At 34.5% G+C, this 21,657-nt stretch overlaps 1 protein-coding gene and 1 non-coding gene across 2 annotated transcripts in view; one reads left to right on the plus strand and one right to left on the minus strand.

The window, feature by feature from the left end:
* The window catches only part of LOC129227128 (uncharacterized), a 116,017-nt gene that overhangs the window by 75,108 nt on the left and 19,252 nt on the right, over nt 1–21,657 (plus strand). Inside the window, exons 3-6 of the mRNA XM_054861716.1 lie at nt 15,832–16,044; nt 18,079–18,174; nt 18,258–18,383; nt 19,982–20,263. Coding sequence (XP_054717691.1) covers nt 15,832–16,044; nt 18,079–18,174; nt 18,258–18,383; nt 19,982–20,263 — 717 coding nt within the window. The remainder of the gene's footprint in view (nt 1–15,831; nt 16,045–18,078; nt 18,175–18,257; nt 18,384–19,981; nt 20,264–21,657) is intronic.
* On the minus strand, nt 17,378–17,451 carry Trnat-agu (transfer RNA threonine (anticodon AGU)). Its single transcript has one exon. It is a non-coding gene; the product is annotated as a tRNA-Thr (tRNA).

Consider the following 21,657-nt stretch of genomic DNA (forward strand, 5'->3'; position numbering starts at 1 on the left):
AAAGAGAAATTTAAAAGAGAAATTACAGTGGGTGGCCAAATTATTAAATTATTAGGACTCATACCTGCACACAGACACAAACACACACGCCTACATACACACACACACACACACACTCGTGATTGCGAAAAACATAATTTGAATTCCAGATGTCAAAATTCAAATTAACTTTTATTTTTATTTATTTATTTTTTTTTTTAAGTTGGATGTTCTTTCATCTGCAAGATCACATTTTTTGTTGTGAAAAATGGTTCTTTGTGATCCAGAAACGAATGTATGTGTTACCGTTAAAGTATATAATGCAGTTATTTTATAGAATGCCTAGTTATTCCATGAAATATCTGATCGTGTCCGTTGATGTGTGTAATATGTTATTAATTTGACACTTTAACTAGTTATTCTATGAAATAACTAGATATTCTATAACAAATTAACCAATGAGAGACAGTTAAAGTGTAAAATAAACAAGTTATCTAAAATGAAAGAACTACAAATTCTATAAATAAACTAATGATAGACAAGTAAAATGAAAAAGAAGCAATTTATCTAATTTATGCAGCGTGTAAATGGTATTTATGGAAACGTTCCATAAAATCATTTGTTGCAACATGGATTACTAAAATGACCCTTGGAGTTACAAAGAACTTTATTTCTAGAATAAAACCGGAATGAACTGGCGCCAACACGCTAAACAAGTTCTCTCCCTATGGCCTGGAATAGTTCATAAATACAGTACGGGTGGAAAGTAAATGTATTTGACGTGCAAGATATATGATATAGATTTTTTTACACTTTAACGGGCTGCAGATTGTTATTTCATGAAATAACTAGTTAAACCATGAAATGCAAGAGAGTTTTCCACTTTAACGGACACGATCAGTTATTCCATGAAATAACAAGGTATTCTATAAAATAACGGATTTTCATTCTTTAACGGTAACATATGCAGTATAGTAGCAGTTTGCTGCAATTTTTGCGCTTTAATGAACGTTGTTTTATTGGCAATCACGATTGTTTATTGTTTTCACTTGACCATAGTTGAAGTTCCTTTGATTCTATTTTCTATGCTCAAAATGCGAACACCTCTGGTACACCACGGACCTCCACGATCATGTCCTCTTCCTGGGCGGTGACGTCCGTATCCTCCGGAATCGACTTTATTTACATCCTACCCTCTGGACTTAGCACGCTTTTTTTCAGGCAAATCAGAACCCAGCTCCTAGCATTTATATATATATATATATATATATATATATATATATATATATATATATATATATATATATATATATATATCAGTGGTGTCGCTACGGGGGGCGGGGCGAGGCGATCCGCCTCGGGTGTCACCCGTTTGGGAGGTGACACCTAAAGTGGAAATGAAAGTTTTTGGAAAATATGAAGCTAAAATGCAATTTTAAGACTACAAATTTGAAAATTTTCCGGTGGTGAAATCTCAGACCCCCCACTTTTCTTTTTTTTTCGTTTATTAGCCCACTTAAAATTTCGTTATAATACAAATGTAGTTGTTACTGAAAATTGCATGAATTTCATATGGACATTTTTTTTTTTTTTTGCGTTTGGGTGGGGGGTGGGGGGTTGACACCGAATATTACTGCCCCGGGTGTCACCCATGCTTGGTACGCCACTGCATATATTGTATTTGAATTTCCACGTTTTGAATTATCAAACTTCATTGTTCGCTATTATGATTGCGAAAGGAACCATTTGTAAAAACAAGAAACCCGACGAACCCCCCCCCCCCCCTCCGAGGGTTCTACCGCAGTTCCTGATTGAGAAAAACATCATTTGAATTAATGAGTCAAAATTCAAATTACTGCTGGGGGCTGGATGCCGGATGATTTTTAATTCTTTGTTACACAGTCAGACCCCGATTTCACGAATTCATCGGGACCGAAACTTTTATACGTTAAATCGGGGTTATTCGTAACATCGGGGTGTGATTTTTTTTTTTAATGCACTTACCTTATCTAAAACCCCTAATCAGCAACTGCGCAAAAATGTCCATAATTAGAAAGTTTCCACTTTTTATTCAGCATTCCACGACTTATTACACGCTAAGTTTATTTGAAATTTTAAACTACTGAGTACTAGATTTTAGGACAATTTCCTTGGTACTTGACTCGAAATAGTTCTCTTTCGACTTTATGGAGAGAAAAAAATACAGTGTCTCTTGCAGTCTGCTGCATAAGATATGTTTTTTAAAGTTTCCAGGCCATTTGAAAAAGTAACAGTTTTAATGGGAGTTTCACAATCGCTTTCAGAATGAGAATTACTATTCGTTGGTTGCCCCCTCGCCCTCGCCCGTAAAAAATTGCTGATTCCAAAAAAAAAAAAGTATTTTTCTGCTTCGGACAACATGGATTAGGAAATTTAGAAAACAAAACAATATTTCCTAATTCAAATTAACAAAAAAATATTTTTTTTTGGCTGTTAAAACATTTCGTTATTTCGGGGTTCATTATTCGGTAAATAGGGGTTTCTGCCCCCATTTTAGTCGGAAAAAGGAAAAATTCGTTAAATCGCGAAATTCGTTGAATAGAGGTTCGTTAAATCGGGGTCCGACTGTAACTATTTTATGTATTTTTTTCTCGACACAAGATTATGTCCTGTGCCAAGCATTACAAGTCGAACATAATTTCCTGAGCAGTCCAACCGTAAAGCACGGGGGACGCTTGGTTGTCAAGTCATATTCTGTAAAGAAATGAGCACCCCCAATTAGCACATTCGGTGAGGAGTTAGGTTGCCAACGGTTAGAAACCGGCGGGGAAATAGTAGGTTGGCAACGAACGATGAGCCAACGATGGCCTTACTGTTTCTGGGCATCGTTGGGCCAACCGTGAATATTTTCGATGGGCCATCGTAAGGGAAATTGTTAGGCACTGTAGCAGATCGTTGGCTCTTCGTTGGCAAATGGTTGGTTGGGTAACGGTCGTCAAACGGACATTGCCCACCGTTAACCATGACCAACCATAAGCTCCACCGTTGACCAACCATCTCCAAACCGATTGTGCTACTAGGGTTATTATACGAAAAACAACGAGTTTGTTAATTGCATTTAAACAGTGAAATGATTATTTTCTTTTTTAAAACTGCTTGCTAGGAAGGATCTCACATCAATCGTTACTTTGCATGAAGATAAAGAGAGAATCGTCTTTCAAAAAAAAAAAAAGAAATTGTTCTTCGCGCCTTCACCTTAACAATAAATTTTGAGCATATACATTAGGATGGTTCAAAAAAACTTTTTTTCAGCTAGAATCCAGGACACCCCCAATTTTATTTTTAAACTTATTAATAGTATTATGCTGTAAAAGTTTTAGCTTCTTACTCAAATTTTAAGACAGTGCTCAATGACCCCTTCATTTAACAATAGCCGTTAGCATAGAAAATGCCACAAATTTAGGAACATTTAATTTCCCCAGCTGTTTATTTGTAAATAATTATTTTATTGCAATGTATATGCATATTATTAGTGTATATCATAATATGCAGCATTGTTTTTACAGTTCAATGTATTTTTTAACCCCCCCCCCATACTTATAAAGTTTGGGGGAGGGTATTGAGCACCCTCTTTCAGTTGAAATAAGAAACTAAAATTCTTTCAGTATATTACTATCCGTAAGTCTAAAAATATTGAGGGTGTCCAGTTATCTAGGAAAACTTTTTTTACATGTATTTTTGAACCACCCTTATGTACATATACACATATCATACATGAGAACGAACATTAGGCGTCACAGAAAAATAGTTTTAAAAATTTTAAAGAGAAAAACAACCTCAATGCCGCAATATTGTCCCCAAATTTGGCCGAATCATTGCCAAAATTTGCCGAATAAGGAAATTTTTTGGAGGTCACAGCGACCTCTCGTGACCTCCCATTGGAGTGCCCCTGAGGTCAGTTTTAGTTCTGTAAATAATAATTCTTTTTGTTCATTCAAATTCCTTGCTTTCTTCTAATGATCTGTGAACATAACCAATGTTCGCCTTGAAGAATTTACCTTCCCACCAGGTATGAAAATGCTCCACTCAAAGCAGCAATCGGTCCTTTCAACTCCACTCGACCCTGACGTCTAATGAAGTGATTAATTTCCAACTCCTACTCGGCCATGTGTGTGCATTCAGTCTGCTTGTAACACCGTCCAACAAGTGAAATCGTGATTCTTTTGTACCTCGGAGGTCAGATGAGATCCGTATCAAAACAAGTGACTGTTTTAATTCTCAAATTCTCCTCTAACAGTGAGGTGTTTTGCAGATAGCAGCTGATCTCCACTTGAGGAATATGAAAAGCCCGTTTAATGACTCTCGCATGACGTATAGATCTATGCCTTCTCGTTTTTTCGGAAATTGCTTTTTAAAACTCGCATTAAAAGTTCTAACATGAAGTTTTCTATTCTCTTTAATGCTCATTTCTGAAAAACTCTTCCCAGTGAGATTCTTTCCGTGATTCGCCTCTTCAAAAAAAAAAAGGGCGGGGGGGGGGGGGGGGGTTACATAGTGAAGAAACCAAAATCAGCCTCTTGGAGCTCTGCATCAAAGGTCAAAATGTTTTTCTTTTTTTCCTCCACCCCAAAATGTGGAAGTACTTTTCAATTTCGACATTCGCTCATCTTTCAATGCCAATAGATTGATGGTTATTTGGCAGCAAGTTTGTAGGCCATTGTTGTCCCTAACACAGAAAAACGATAATTGGCTTAACGCGTCACGCGTAAGCTTTTTTTTGGGGGGGGGGGGCAGACAATTTTTTAAGACCAAAAAATTAGTTTCCTCCTGCGACTCGGATGGAGACAATGAAAAAAAAAAAATTTTTTTTGCCTCCAAAATGTTTTATTTTGCCAGGGAGAATTGGCGGATGAACTGGAAGCGAAAGCAGAACACTTCATTTTGCAGTAGGTAGGATCAGCGAAACCTCGCAAGCAGTGATTTTTTTTTTCCTCTCGCATTCTCGCTCTTCCTACTAGAGGTGCGACATCGATGGCAAAACCCCGATGTTCCAAAACATCGATGTTAGAAATTAAAACATCGATGGTATTGATACATAGACCAGAAAACATCGATGGCTTACAAACATGAATCTTTTTATCAATGTATAACATTCATTTTTTAAAATACTACACTAATTTAAGTAATACAAAAGAATACATACCCGACGAATATATTGAAAATACCGAACCTCAAATCATGAATGTAGTTTAATAAGAAAATTTTCGCAACATCTTGGTATTATAGTAGGACAAAAATTGACAATATAAGACAAGCATCGATTAATACAAACAAGTTATAATAATAAGGAAATATTTTCAAACAGAATGAAACTAAAAGTAAATTTACGTCAAAAAAAAAAAAATAAAAAAAAAAATAAAATAAATAAATAAATAAATAAAATAAAATAAAAAAAAAGAAAAAATGTATCATAGCACTTACCGTCAGTTGAATGATGAGAAAAAGTTGTGCTTATTATTTTAAAAATACAAAATTAATTCTAACAATTATTTTTAAGAGCAAGAAATATGTGTTGTACTGTTAGTTAATTGTTAAACACAAATTGTAAGTAATAGAGGGATGACTTGTTGAGCGAAATCGATAAATAACCCCGAATATTGGTGTTGATGCCTCCTCTACACTCTTTGACAGTTTGGAGAAAAAGAAGTTTGTTTACTTAGTTCCCCACAGAAGCGCATTTCCCTTTTCGCAGACTATCCCACCAGTCAGAGAAACATCTCTTTCCGATGGATCAAAAGTTGCCACCATTATCAAATACTTTAAAGCAACTTTTACCAGCTCTCAATTTTTAAAGTTATAATTTTCACCGTAGTAACTTATAGGATTTTCCTTCAGTTTAAGAATTGGAGCCTTGAATTAGACTGCAAGTTCTGGCACCAGACTACCAGTGTCAGGTTCTTCCAATAGCTTTGACCTCTTCCTCACTCTCTAGTTAATCTTCTACTATCTTGTAGTGATCTTCCCAAAAATCATCCTCTACACAGAAAAATTGATCTTATAAATGGGTGCAAAAAAAATGATTTTTTTTTTTTTTTTTGGCAACTCCATAAGTAAACTTAATTACTTAGCGAGAAAAATGGAGCAAATTTTATTTAAAATGCAAAAACACCAACATCGAAAAACCATCGAAACCTAAACATCGATGGTCGAAAAACATCGAAAGAAAAACATCGATGTTAAAAACATCGATGTTTTAACAAAAACATCGATGTTTCCAAAACATCGACATCGATGTCGCACCTCTACTTCCTACCCACTCAAAATGAAGTGTTCTGTTTTCGCTTCCAGTTCATCCACCGTCTCTCCATGACACAACTATTGCAATGTTATGACCTTGAAGAGAAGACCTCAGGTAGAGCAACGGTCAACTGTGGTCACCACTTGAAATGAATGAGGATTCAACGTTGTATAATGCTATTGAAATTGTTAAAATGTTTGAAATTGTGCAGGTTCCGGCAGAATTATAGATAATAGATCCTGTGAATTTAATAATTTTAAAAAATGAGAATTGTTTTTCTTTAAAAAAAATTTTGATTTGAAAAAAAAATAAGCGAGCTAATGTGTGCATCACATGACTTCCTTTTACTCCAATTTAATGTCATTTCCCCATTACCGGCTATTTGAATGTGATTCAATAGTCTACTCTCTAAATATCACTAACAGTGGCCAAATTGAAACAGATTTTAAAAAAACCCGCCAAGTTGGCGACAAAACTTGGCGACCAAAAGACTGGCGATATATCGCCAAGTGTCCGCCAAATTATAACACCACTTGAGTTGACATCGAAATTAACAATGATTTCCCCCCCAAAAGGGCCGAAAGACCCCCTTAGAAACACTCGAATGCAACCAAAAGGGGAGGTGCACAACTAGACCCCACTACGAGTCTACGTACCAAATTTCAACTTTCTAGGACCTACCGCTCTTGAGTTATGCGACATACATACGTCACGAGAAAATTTGTTGTAATTAACTCGGGAATCGTCATTATGGATATTCCGCGTGTCTATACGTTCTTAGGCACTCATCCACGTGTGGTCGAGTCGGGAAAAAAAACCTCAACATTTATTCGGGTGTGAGTAAAATGGAAATTAAGGTCGATTTTTGAGTGAAAATTTTTTCGCGAATAAAATACTTGCTTTTTTGTAAAAGGAAGTAAAAATTGATAAATTTTTCGAGAAACGAAAATCGAAAATAAAATGAACGATTGGAAAAACGTCCAAACGTAGGAATTTGCCAAATTTAAACTATCTGGGGTTAGGATACATTCTTCTGCACATGTTTTTCGGTTTATTTTTATGCGCACAAACATTTGCAGAACATGTGATATCACTAAACAAAACTTTTATCCCTCCTTTCACGACCGTCGAAAAAGTTTCAAGACGTTTCGTTATAAAATTCGATTTATGACTGTTTTATTGGAATCGAAGAAAAGAAAGCGACGTAAAGGAACGACCTTGATCTTCGGAACACAATAAACTGTTTGAAAGTGCCGCGAGAAGTGATATTTTCATCACATGTGAAAATGGCAAATGTGCACCAATAAATTAAAACTTAGCACGCACTGCCAGCAGGATAAAATCGAAGGTGGAAAGAGAAAAATCAAAGTGAAGCGGTGCGTAATATTTAATATATATCTGCCCAAGTCGTGAAAACTGTTCAAGCAGAAACAAAAATCTTCGGTGTAGCTGTCAAAATTGCATCGTAATGGAAGATTTCGTTTCTCTGTGATCAAAATATGCCGACGTGAAGCGAAATCAAAAGACCCAAATATAGACTCGATGCGACTGATGCATAAGCAATGAGCGCTAAACTTTTTCGAGTGTAACAAAATGAGGCGTGAATTTATGAATAAATAGAATATGTTAATTCTCTGCGACCCTGAATAATTTGCTGACCTAAAAGTGACAGTGGTCGAAGTCGCCGATATAGATCACGATATATATCCGATATTTATTTTGAAAATATCATGATATTTTGATATTATCGATATTTATTTTTTCAACTATGGTATTTTCAATTCACAAAATATATATATTCATCATAGTAATATTGTTCATTTATTGTTAACTAGTGGTACCCGCACGGCTTTGCCCGTAATAGAAAAATTAAAAGGGCTTTTGGTTCACCTGTATATTTATTTACAAATAATGTATGGGGAATTTTCTAGCCAATTGGCTTGTATTCATGTTACAGTTCCACGTTATGATAATTTCGTAATTTACTCGTCCATCGTATGATAATTTTGTTCTTAAAATTAGAATAGAAAAAGAACCACGTCGAATTTTCGAAAAATCGCTTCGAGGTGCACACCCCCATGCTACAAACTAACTTTGTGCCAAATTTCATGCAAATCGGCCGAACGGTCTAGGCGCTATGTGCGTCACAGAGATCCAAACATACTACAGACATCCAGACATCCTCCGGACATCCAGACAGAGAGACTTACAGCTTTATTATTAGTAAAGAAAATAACCAAAAAGTTGTGTACTATATTTTTATAACGTATAATATATCATCATTAATATAACAAATATAATATTCCTTCTTTACTTGTATTTTATATTCATAAAATTATTAGTAATATAACAGTTTTAATTCATATTAAAAGTATCTAATTAAATATTAAACATTGCTCAGAAAAAAAAAGAAAATGTCTCATGACTGTCCACCGACAAATGCATATTATTTATTTCTGAATCATATAACTAAAATTAGCTAAAAGAAGAAAAATGAGTAAAACAGATAATGCTAAATTAACTCCATTAAAATTGATAGAAATGTAAAATGAAATATTAGACTTAAATAATGAAAAAAACATTAATCTTAAGTCTACATATTGTAAATATAATTTAAGGAAATAAAGAGTCATTTGGAGGATGCATTTACTATTTTAAAGACTATAGTTTGTGTTGATTGGAAAATATCGGATAGATATCATAATATCCGAATTATATCAAAATATCGGATAGTTTCGATATTTTCGAAAATATCATGATATTTTCGAACCCTGGGTCGAAGTTCCTTTCAAATGAAATGTCACGAAAATGAAGTCATTAATCGGTATTTAATTTTCTGGGAAAGCGATGAAATCTATTGTAAAAGTTGTCAAAGGTTCAAGAAGCCTGTACCTTATAAAGGCTTATTATTTCAAATGTGAGTACCACTTCTTGTTACTGCTTTATACAAGCAAACATTTTATTCCTTGGGTTTTCTTCACAAGAAAATCAAAATTTATTTCCTGTTTAAAATAATGCTAGTTTGCTTCAAAATGACTTTACATAGCTACACATTCCACTTTAGTTTATTCATCGTTTACTAATATTCTGGTTGAAAGCTTTCAGACTATCTTCATGAAACCCCATTTCTCAATTTCAATTTACCTGCATACAGACTCGTCATTGGGCAATCAAGGAGTGGGGGTGGGGGGGGGGGGGCAATTGACCTCACTGGATTTTCAAAACATAACCTAATTATGTATTTTTTTTCTTGTATTTTGATGCTTTTTCCTATAAAATGCATTGAATTGATAGCCTTTGCCCCCCCCCCCCCGGAAAACTTTGAAAATACAGACCTGCCCACATAATTCATCTTACTCCAGTTCGCTCAGTAGCGTAACTATGGGGTCTAGCGTCCCTGGCGAACTAAAGAAATTGCACCCCCCCCCCCCAGGGTCACCCACATGGGAAGTCACCGGAGGTTATAGTGACTTCTGTTTTTGGAACATTTTGATTAGTTCATTTGACAATTCAATGATGCCTAATTCTCAGCCGATGTTCTGTATGTGTCTCTAGCTCTTTTTCTTGCGAGTTTTTTTTTTTTTTTTTTTTTTTTTTTTTCTTTTTTTAAAAGTATTTTTCAAATTCTATGATCAAAAAAAAAAAAAAAAAAAAAAAAAAAAAAAAAAAAAAAATGAATTTTGACATCTTGAATTCAAATTATGTTTTTCGCAATCACGAGTGTGTGTATGTAGGCGTGTGTGTTTGTGTGGGGGGTATGTGTGCTTGTGTGTAGAGGGTATGTGTGTTTGTGTGTAGAGGGTATGTGTGTTTGTGTGTAGAGGGTATGTATATGTAGGCATGTGTGTTTGTGTCTGTGTGCTGGCATAAGTGTGTGGGCAGTTGTGTGCATGAATGTGTGTGGGGGGCGGGGGTATGTGTATGTGTGTGTAGGCATAAGTGTTTGTGTCTGTGTGCAGGCATGAATGTGTGGGTAGTTGTGTGTATGTGTGTGTTTGTGTGTGTGTATGTGTGCGTGTGTGTGTGTAGTTGTGTATGTATGCGCGTGTGTGTAGGAAGGACATAGATGCAACCTGGAGACGGCTTTCGCTATAGGAGCAGCATCGTGAGGAGCCGGTCGACGGTGATGCTGCGGAGGGTGGCGGTGGGAAAATAAAATCAAAGGACATCAAAACAGTCAAATGAGAACAATAAGCAATCGTGATTGCTCAAAAAAACTCTTTAAATTTTTTTTTTTAATCAGTTGAAATGCCGCCTCCAGCTGCTGCGCCCCTGGCGAGAGCCACTCCTGCCAGCCCCTTGTTATTACGCTACTGAGTTCGTTTACAACGAAGTGTCTTAGTTTTTAACGATAAATTTTGCTTTAGATGTGACTTTGATTGCTACCTTTTTATAAACGGATTTTTACTTGCTTTGTTTTGAGGTGAAATTATTTTCTAATTTTATGTTCTGTATTTTGAAGTTTCGTTCAAATGAACATAAGACTAGTCAAGTGTCAATAATATCGATTAATAATTCTCTCTTTATCGGTCATGAATTCTATCAACTTTTCTGTTCAGTCCTTAATTTAACATAAACAGTTAATACAGAAACCTTTGTGTGCGCGGGGGGGGGGGGGGGGGGGGGCGGGGCGAGGGAAGAATGTACGTTTCGCATTCAGTTTTATTTAAATTTATTCACTCACTCCCGATAAGAGTAATGAAAATGAAACGACCGACTGCTGGGCTCATACATGGCCGAGCACTAGATTCCTATATGGGCGACTACTGGAGCATTTTTTCGTATTAATAATAGCTTGGGTTTTAAAATAAAAATGTTTTTGATTTCAGAAACAAGTCAGTGAATCAGAAAGGTATAGCCTAAAGTTTTAGAATGTTTTTTTTTTTTTTTTTTTTGAGCACTCACGATTGCTTATTGTTCTCATTTGACTGTTTTGATGTCCTATCTTTTTATTTTCCCACCGCCACCCTCTGCAGCATCACCGTCGACCGGGTCCTCACGATGCTGCTCCTATAGCGAAAGCCGTCTCCAGGTTGCATCCATGTCCTACACACACGCGCATACATACGCAGCTACACACACACACGCACGCACGCACACACATTCATGCCTGCACACTGACACAAACACATATGCCAACACACACATACACATACCCTCCCCCCCCACACACATTCATATACACAACTACCCACACACTTATGCCAGCACACAGACACAAACACACATGCCTACACGCGTATACATACCCCCCACACACAAACACACACGCCTACATACACACACTTGTGATTTCGAAAAACATAATTTGAATTCAAGATGTCAAAATTCAAATTATTTTATTTTATTTTATTTTTTTTTTTTGCATTGATTGCTGAAATTTATAGGTTAGCAAAAATCAACTTCCGATCTCTTAAATGGCCGACCTACTGATGCTTTTTACCTTGTTTTTTAAGTTAACGATGGAGTTGAAATGTAAGTCTTCTATATTTTCAGGCTAATCATTTCAATGTTTTTCAGGCTGAGGGGGAGGGGGGGGGGCAAGGAGTGTTTCGTCAAGGTACACGTAGGGTTTGCCCATCATATGCTACATAGATTTCCTAAGTGCCCCCCCCCCCCCCATCCAACAAAAGTCTTAAGACCCTTTTAAATACGTTCTAAACGTTTCAATGGCACAACCTGCTTCCCCTCTTATATTTTTCGAGAAAAACACTCATATTTTCGTACATGAACTTCTAGCCAGGGAGGAATACCCCACCACCCTGACTCCCTTAAATGACGGGTCATGTGTTTGATCTTTTTAACAAACCAGAGTGATGAGTTTGTGCTCCTTAAACCCGTGGAAAAGAAAGTTAGTCATGTGCTCTCTCTCTTTCAGCAATAACCATGGGTGCAGGGCAGGGAGTAAAAGGAAGGAGACGAATCTCCATGTTAGCAGTTTGGCAACAAAATTCCACTTCCGCCAGAGGCCGCTACAGTGTCATCTCTCGCACTGCTTATATCGTTTCGCTCGTTGCGAAGCATTGTAAACAAGTGTTTTTAAAAACTATCACCTGTATATTTGGAAGTATTAAACTACTTTCGCCATGAAAACTGTTCAGAGAAGCATATAATACTTTACTCCACCCTAGGTTTTTGGCATATTTTGCATTCGATGTGTTTAATTTGTGTTTCTGCTACGACTTTAGCGAGCATTCATTCTTGTTAGGTGTTGTGCAATTTGTGTTCTATTTTGTATATTGTTTTTGATATGGCTGTTCTGCTCATTTGTCATGAAACTAAAAATGATTTTAGCTGACTTTTGAAACATTTTCTCCCAATAAAACCCGTAGATTACGATCCGGTTTTCGTAATTTTTCTGAGTACTATGCATTTGATTTTAAGAGTAAATGAGAGGACTTGATTTTAAAGTTATTCATTTAAAAAAATAGAAAGAGAGTAGCAATGAACAACTAAAGTTTTGGAATTTAAATCACTAATTTTGTTTTCTTCTAGTTATATTTCCATGTCCTTTTTCTTCTTATTTATTAAAATTCACATATGCTTAACTTGAATAATAGAAACTCCACTGTAGTAGAAAAACTCAGGAACGCACTCATGTAGAGAATTCAATTGAAATTCAGATTGAACTGTTTAACATATAATTTTCATCAAAATATTTATGTTTTGCTTTTTTTTTCTTCAAATTTCACTTAAATCGAGCGCAGAGCAACAATTCCAAACTAAATGTAATACATAAAGTTTTATGTAAGCTTATATCACACGAAATTTATGTATGGGAGGAGGAGAAAGAAAGTAACTATGGTAAGTGAAAACTAAACACAATGTGATAAATATAAGCTATAAATTAGATCAACGCTTGTAATAAATAGTACTTTCTTGTAACATTATTTGTAATTGTTCACTAATAACTAACGATAAACAATTTTTTTTTTCAATATACAGAGTATTAATATTTTTTCTAATCGTTTTTAAAGATAAATCCAACGAAATAAAAAAGAAAAAAAAAGGTTATTTCAGCAAAAGTAATTAATTAAACAAAAACGAAACTAAATATTGGTGCACATAATACAGTGAAATATATTAAGTTATGTGAGCTAATTTCGCACGAAATTTGTGTGTGTGAGGGGGGGGAGGTGCAGGATAAAGAAACTCGGTGAAACAGAACGAAATATTGGAATAAAAGAACCAAGTAATTACGGTAAGTGAAAACGAAACTTAGCTTGATAAATATAAGCAATATACTAGATTAGCGCTTGAATTGAATAGCACTTTCTTGTAAGATTCTTTTTTAATTGTTCACTATTAACTAACGAAAAAGCAGTTTTTACTTTCTTCTATATCTAATATATAGAAGAAAGTATTGGATTCGTGCAAATTTTCGAATTTCGAATTTTGACGGATTCGAACGTTTTGAGGTGTGCTGAGTCCATTTCGACCATTTTTGGAAAATGTCTGTCTCTCTGTGTGTGTGTGTGTGTATGTGTGTGTGTGTGTGTGTGTGTGTGTGTATGTGTGTCACGTCTGTGTGTGACCAGTTTTTTGTGGCCGCTCTACAACAAAAACTACCGCATGAAATCGAACGAAACTTAGTACACATATGTGCCCCTATGTGAACTTGTGCCCATTAGTTTTTGGCGCGAATTCCTCCAAGGGGGGTGGAGCAATGGGACGTTTTTCGAGTTACGCGTGCTTGCTATTCCTCAGGAAGTAACTGGCGGAATCAAACAAAATTTGGTCCATATGTTGGTATTAACAGGAACAGGTGCTGATTCAATTTTGGTGTCAATAACTCAAACGGGGGTTGAGCTATAGAACGTTTTTTGTCGTCAATTGTGACTGCTGTATCTCAAGAAATAATGAAAGGAATGAAAGAAAAATTTATCGGCAAGTAGCCCTTAGTGGGTATAAGAACTGATTTTATTTTTGTGTCAACAGCTAAAAAGGGGGTAGCGCAATCACCCGTTCTTTTTTTCCATTTTGAGTGCCCTATCTCAAGAAGTAATGCTACGTTCTGGTTGAAATTTGGAATATATGTGAATCCATATGTAAACAGGCTTTGGTTCAATTTTGACGCCAATCGCTCCAAGAGGTGTTGATTTTTTTTTTTTTTTGCGAATAAAAATATTTTTATTAATGCAGCAATAAGAAAGATAAATCGTAATAGATTGTCGTCTGCGTATTTCTCGTGATTTTAATTGTATGGAAATGATCGGAAATATTATCTCAATGATTTAAAATTTTTAACTGTTGCCATCTTATGTTTGTTAACAAATAAAATATTTGTAATTAATTCAAGCAAGGCTTTTAAAATAACTTTCAATTTTCGCTCTTTGCTTTGCTTTTGCAATAATTCAGACATTGGGATAGTCGTCAAGTTTTTGCATGTGTAATTTTGTTTTTGTTGGGAATATTGCTTCCTCGTCAAGCATGGGGAGGGATCAGAAAAAAAAGAAAAATATAGAAGAAAGTTTTGTGATGGCCACAACATACTTGTTTTCAATGTTCAAAGTATTAATGATTTTTTTTTCTTATCGTTTTTAAAAATAAATCCAACAGAAAAAAGGGGGAAAAACACGGCTTTTTCAGCAGAAGCAAACAAAAAAAGAAACTAAATATTGTTGCACATATTACTGTAAAATATTTAATTTTAAATGAGCTTATATGACGCAAAATTTATGGGGAGGGGGAGAAGTTTGATTGAAGTAACAGAATAAACTTATTGGAGTAAAAGAACTAAGGAGAAAGAAGATCGAGGTAACACAATAAAGTAATTGGAGTAAAAGAACTAAGCAACTATGGTACGTGAAATCTAACTTAATGAAATTCATAAAATTAAAAAAAAAAAAAATTCTAATGGCTATAACACAGAATTAATGTCTAAATTCTAGAATAAATATAAGAAAGAAAGTAATTTTAGGTCCATCGTGATGACCGCGCGATATTATTGAGTTCCAACAAATTTTTCGCATCAATGGCCCCAAACTAGCTAACTGCCGGCATCCACCCAGTCGAATACTCGGGGTCGGTCAAGCGAAATCTCCTTTCCCTTTAAATCAGGCGAGCGAACTGCGAGAGATTGAACACTAGCGCCACCAGTGGCGATGGAATAATCCGGTCACTTTTTCGCCCCGCTGCCAAAGATGATGAGCCTCCTTCCTTTTAACCTCCCTGGTGCAGGGTAGCCTTCCCGCCGCCCTTTCAAAACTAGCTGAATTGTGGTGCTGCCATCTATCGACACTAAGCGGATTGCATCCTATTTTTTCGTGGCAAGCGTTAGAATCAAAAAAGAAAAATGAAAAATGTATAGAGTGCATGTATAGAGTGCACTTTTCAATCATGCAAATTTTAACATTTTAGGTGAAATTCCCTCAGCCTATGTAAGCGAGAAAATATGTTATGGGGACTGGGTATTATCTGGCTGCTGTACTTCCTTTGTTTGCTGCCGCTGCTAGAAGCTATTGTTTTCAAATCTTAGTTAATAATACGCATGACAATGCTAATTCTTTCTAACATTCTACTATTTTGTTTATATATATATACATTTTTTTTTCTCTCTTTCTTTTCAATTCCAGTTATGAACGTTGCAGCAGGAAAAGCTGCAATGCAATCATCCATACTTGCGAAAGGAATACCCCAAAGAGCAGTAGATGGCAGCACGAGTCGTGATTTCGCAGCGGACACTTGCACATCTACTGACGTGGAGATTGTACCTTGGTGGTACGTTAATTTATTAGAGCCATTCATCATTCAATTGGTACGAGTGGATTTTGGGAGACCATGCTGTGGTAAGAAATATTTATGTTTTCTATCTGCATAAAAGAAAAATAGAGGAGTTAAAGTAACAAAATCGCATAATGTTCTGTGTTTTTTGTGTAAATTTACAGTATTCGTGGCTGTTACTATCATTTTGCTGTTGTTGGTATAATAATTTAATTATGTAAGTACAGTGGGATAAATAAGATAATGAATAAATATTTCTGCAAATATTGCATGATCCTATTGTTTGTGACCTTAACTTATAATTTGCAAGAAACTTTGCACCAACTTTGAATTTCGCTAACGATAGAAATTTGACTTTCTTTATCATTTTTTTTTCTCCCTAGTTTCAAATATCGACTTTTTAAAGTTATTTTTAATGAAGTACGAAAATGTATTCTCTTTCGAAGAATATAAATTCAACTAATGCAAAAGAGCATACATTTTTTTTTTAATTTTAAAACTTAATTTTAATATATATATATATATATATATATATATATATATATATATATATATATATATATATATATATATATATATATATATATATATATATATATATATATCGGTCTTATAGTTTGTTTCGATTCTCGTTGTAAAAATAACTCAGATAAATTTTTTTTTTTTTTTTGCTCTTCAACCACATGGAAATATATCGTCAGAAAATTTTGGATCTTGATATCAAAAGAAAAAAAACAAAACTTCTGATTTGAATTAAAAATTAGTTTTTTGTTTTTAGTTGCCAAAATGACAATAATTACTTCCTCTTCAAACAGGATAAAAATTCCACTGATAAATATTCACTAAAATTTACAGAAAAATTCATTTACTTAAAAAAAAAAATCAGTTTCGAAAACGTATGCAACGACTGGGGAGGGCACAGAAAAGAAAACAAAACTATATTTTCTGTAAACTAAAAAAATTCTCAAGCTTTTGAAGTTGTTATCTGTGAAATGATTTAAGGATCTTTATTTTGGCAAAAGTTTAATTTTAAAACCGTAAAAACTAATGTTATAAAGTCTTTCTCACTGTCACTCCTTTTTTTTCCCCAACGAACATAAATAACACAGCCCCCTTACGAGTTCATTTTTATAAAGGAATGCAATATTGAAATAGAGATAAAACTATATTTTCTGTAAACTAAAAAAATTCTCAAGCTTTTGAAGTTGTTACCTGTGAAATGATTTAAGGATCTTTATTTTGGTAAAAGTTTAATTTTAAAACCCTAAAAACTAATGTTAAAAAGTCTTTCTCACTGTCACTTCTTTTTTTTTTCCCTAACGAACATAAATAACACAGCCCCCTTACGAGCTCATTTTTATAAAGGAATGCAAATAATGAAAAAAAATGAACTCATCTAGGCACCGGCGAGATTCGAACTCGCGATCTCCTGTTTACTAGACAGGCGCTTTAACCAACTAAGCCACGGCGCCGTTGCGTACGGTGGATTATTTACATATTAAATAACTAGCACGTCCCTCCGAAATGACGTCATGGAGTGCGTTCGACGAGCAGGACTGGTAGCGACCGGTTAGTTAATCACGTGACAGCTAATGATCACGTGCTCCAATCAACCAATCAACTGTTCAGAATGGTAACCGGTGCGGTAGCCGGTTAATCATAGAACGCCGCGGTTAGTAGCCGGTTACTTACCGGTGAGGTTTGTCGAACGCAACCATGGTGACTGACATCTACTCAATGGCTAGAACGCTTATAAATAAACAAATACAGAACCACTTCATTGCTTGCCACGTTGTTTTTTAATTGTTTTCTTTTTCGATACAAAATTTTTATTTTGTACATTTTCCCCCCTATTGTTTATTACTCATTTTGCGTTATTGTTTTTTCGCTTGTTATTCTTTTGTTAGCCTATATTTTAATTACGATTTAGTTCGTTTAGTAAGGGCCCAAATTTTTTTCTTAAAATGGAGGAACATATCCTTCAATAAGACACAATCTGGTAATCCCATATATTCTTGTATTCTCACAAAACATTTTTTATTTATTATTTCATTCATTTGTCTTTGTTTTTATTGCTTAAACTCCATTGAATTTTACAGCCAATAATCTACCAGCAACCGTGGTAGTCAGAGTGGGGAACAGTAGACCAGACCTGAGTGCTAATCCTGTTTGTAACAGATTCACCGGAAGAATTGGTATTTTTTCTTCTAAACAAATGTTGTCATTCTTCAGTAGGTTTTCGAAATATAGATTTTAATCAGCAATTTCTTTTGTTTAGAGGAAGGCAGACCTTTATTTTTCCCTTGCACATCAACTGTTTCTGGGGCATTTGTGAGCGTCCATGTGGAAGCACCAACACCTTTTTCTTTGTCCATATGCGAAGCATTTGTGTATACTGATCAAGGTATAATAAACAGATACTTTACATCTTTAGCATGCATTTCCTCCATATTAACATTTTAAATAGTTATGGAAACCTTCTAATATTCAATGCAGTATTAATTTAGTTAATATCAAGCTTATTTGTATTTTAAATAAATTTTATAATTAGTCAAGTACATACGGGGCAAAGTGAAATAGTTTATTTCATTTACTCACTCAATCATTTATATAAATCATTTACATTTTCATTTATTAATTAATTCATTTACATTCCTTCATTTAGTAATTCACTTATTTATTCATTCATTTACTTGTTTTCTTATTCATTCATTCTTCATACATTCCTTCATTTAGTAATTCACTTATTTATTTATTCATTTACTTGTTTTCTTATTCATTCATTCTTTTACGTGCGCGCTCATTTGTTTTTCTTCGTATACGTTTTAAATATATGTATTAAAAATACCTTTTATAATTGAATAAAAAATGTTTCATTAGAAAAATGTTTCATTTTTCACTTTGCTACATGAAAAAAAAAAAAGTGAAAATTTTCTACTTTTTTTTTGAAAACTCAAATTTACTGCCAAAAATAAAAAATACTGTTTCAATGCAAGTTTTATTGTAAAAAAAAATGTTCTTTCTTTTGTACTGTAATTTTCAAAACAAATTTTCGATTTCTTCGTTTTGAAAAACCTTGTCATCTAAACCATTTCACTTTGCCCGACATTCCCCTACCTGTTTGGGTGCTCTCTTCATGTTTTTGTAAAAATAAAACAAATTCTCAACTGATAATACAGTATAACTTCGATTTAACGACACCCAATTTAACGATTTCCCCAATTTAATGATACATTTCACTGGTCCGGATTCAACTATTAAATGTCTATGCTCTTTGATTTAATGATACTCTTTCCGGTCCCTTGACAATCGTTAAATCGAGGTTATACCGTATTTGTAGTTTAAATTTTCAAAAATACTTTTGTTAGTAAAAATTCTTCTAGAAATAAAATTGGGGGTAAGCCCCACAACAAACCATTGGCCTGCATGTACTTTTTATGAACCACACCACCAAAAAAGAAAAAAATAGGGGGAGGCTTCCCCCTATTAATTAACTAACAAATAATTAATATTAAGTAGAAAATTATCAACTCTAAGCCAGAAAACTGCACTCTGTATGTGATGACCGGATTATGTGTTGATGAAATTCAGCCCTTTTTTTTTCAAAAATCTTTTTAACTACAAATCTACTTTGATTGCAATTAAGTTTTTAGTTATCAACATCAACTTATGAAAGCTGCTTGTATTTGTTTTCCCTGTTGTTTTATTTATTTGTTTATTTTCATTTCTTTATTTATTTTCAATCTGAAACATAAGAATATTTTTATGCTTAAACTACAGATTATTTTTATGCATAAGTGCTGAAGATCAATTAAATTTCTCTCTTTCTTCTGGGATCAACATTATAAAAAAACAAAATTCAATATTGCAATGTAACTTTGAAACACAGTAGCATGTAAATGGATTTGGCAATTTGCCTTGCTCAGCGTTGCTGATATTGTAAACTAATCTTTTCCTATGTATCGCAATGTAAATTATTTATAACTTGGTTTCCAATTGCAGTTGTGCCTGTAGAGCAATGTCCGCAATTTGAACAAGAATCCATCACTACTGCTACCTACAACAGCAAGTGCTACCTTTTCCACAGCAGCCACCCGAGGACGTTGGAAAGTGCCACAAAGTTCTGTGGTCTTCAAGGAGGAAGCCTCGTCCATGAAACAAGTCCTGCTTTGCAAGGATTTCTCAGTTGGGAATTGTATAAAAGGCACAGGAAGAATCCCGGGAATGATTATTGGAATGGACTTGTTAGGAAGCCAGGGACGAGAGATTGGGCGTGGCTTGATGGTATTTTCTGTTTTGATTACCGTATTTTCCGGTATATAAACCGCGGATTATCTTTAAAAAGTGTGAAATTGATGAGGTGCGGATTATACGTTTCCGCGGATTATCTGTGCATTTTTTTTTCTCAACACTAACGCATTGAACCTCAATATTTCCAGTTGGATTCGCCATTAGAGATCGTGAACCCTGCCTGTATGTTGGTTATTTTACATAGCTTGTATCTTCTTCTTACTCGATTCAGACTACGTAAAATAAACAACATACAGTAAAAAAAGTCTTCTGCACAAGATTAAACCGTTTGCTCCTTTCTTGACTCTTTAACTTTGTCTTCAAGTAATTAGCGTACTATAATGACAATTTTGAGAAGAAATCTTTATTTTTTAGATTATTTTGTTTTTTAATATTGAATATACCTCAAAAGTTATTACTTCTTCACGTTTTTAGTTTAGTTGCTAAAATTGTATGGTATACATCAAAACTTCATTTTTTTGCATCGTATTATACTTGGATTATACGCCACCCTGGATTATACGAAGTTTTTTTCTTCTTCTTCAGGCCGATTTTAGGACCTGCGGATTACACGCCGCCGCGGATAATATACAGGAAAATACAGTACATATTTGTGTTTTTTTCTGCTCTGGGATATGATAAATGCAAAGCATTGCAAGCAGTGATGTTCCCATCAATTTTTCTGAGGGTATACTCCCAGTAATCCATTATGCACAATATGTGTGTGGATTACAAGGCATTCAAAATGCGTTGATTTAATAAGTGTTAAGAAATATAAAGAAAGAAAGTTACTTGTGGGAAAACGTGGTTAGCATAAATATATTATTTTTGCTTTAGTAAAATTTTAAAATGGGATGATAGAATCTGAATTAAAAATTACAAGTTTTGAAGATTGAGGGTATGTGCTATAATTCTGAAAAATGTTTGAGAGTATACGGCATATATGGAGTATACCCTATAGGAATGCCACTGATTGCAAATAAGAAAGCCTAGAACGCTTGATACTATCAATAGATCTATTTCAAACAAATCTAAGAAGGTTCTACCTTTTTATAGAAATTCGGTTAGACCTCATTTGGGGTATGCTGTTCAGATTTGGTCTCTTTATCTCAAAAAAGATATTTCTTCATTGGAAAATGTTCAAAGGGCTGCTAGCTTGCACAGGGACTTTTGGATATAGATTATGATACTAAACTTAAAAGGCTTAATATGTGTAGCCTGGAGCAAAGGAGAGCCAGAGGGGACATAATTCAGTTGTTTAAATTTTTCAGGATGAAAGATGTTAACGGGTTAAATTTTTGCACGGAAAGCAGAACGAGGGGTCATTGTTTTAAGCCATTCAAATCTCAGGCTAACCTGGAAATTAGGAAAGATTTCTACTTTAGTAA

The sequence above is a fragment of the Uloborus diversus genome, chromosome 1 (assembly GCF_026930045.1).
Source record: "Uloborus diversus isolate 005 chromosome 1, Udiv.v.3.1, whole genome shotgun sequence".
Taxonomy (NCBI): Eukaryota; Metazoa; Arthropoda; class Arachnida; order Araneae; family Uloboridae; genus Uloborus; species Uloborus diversus.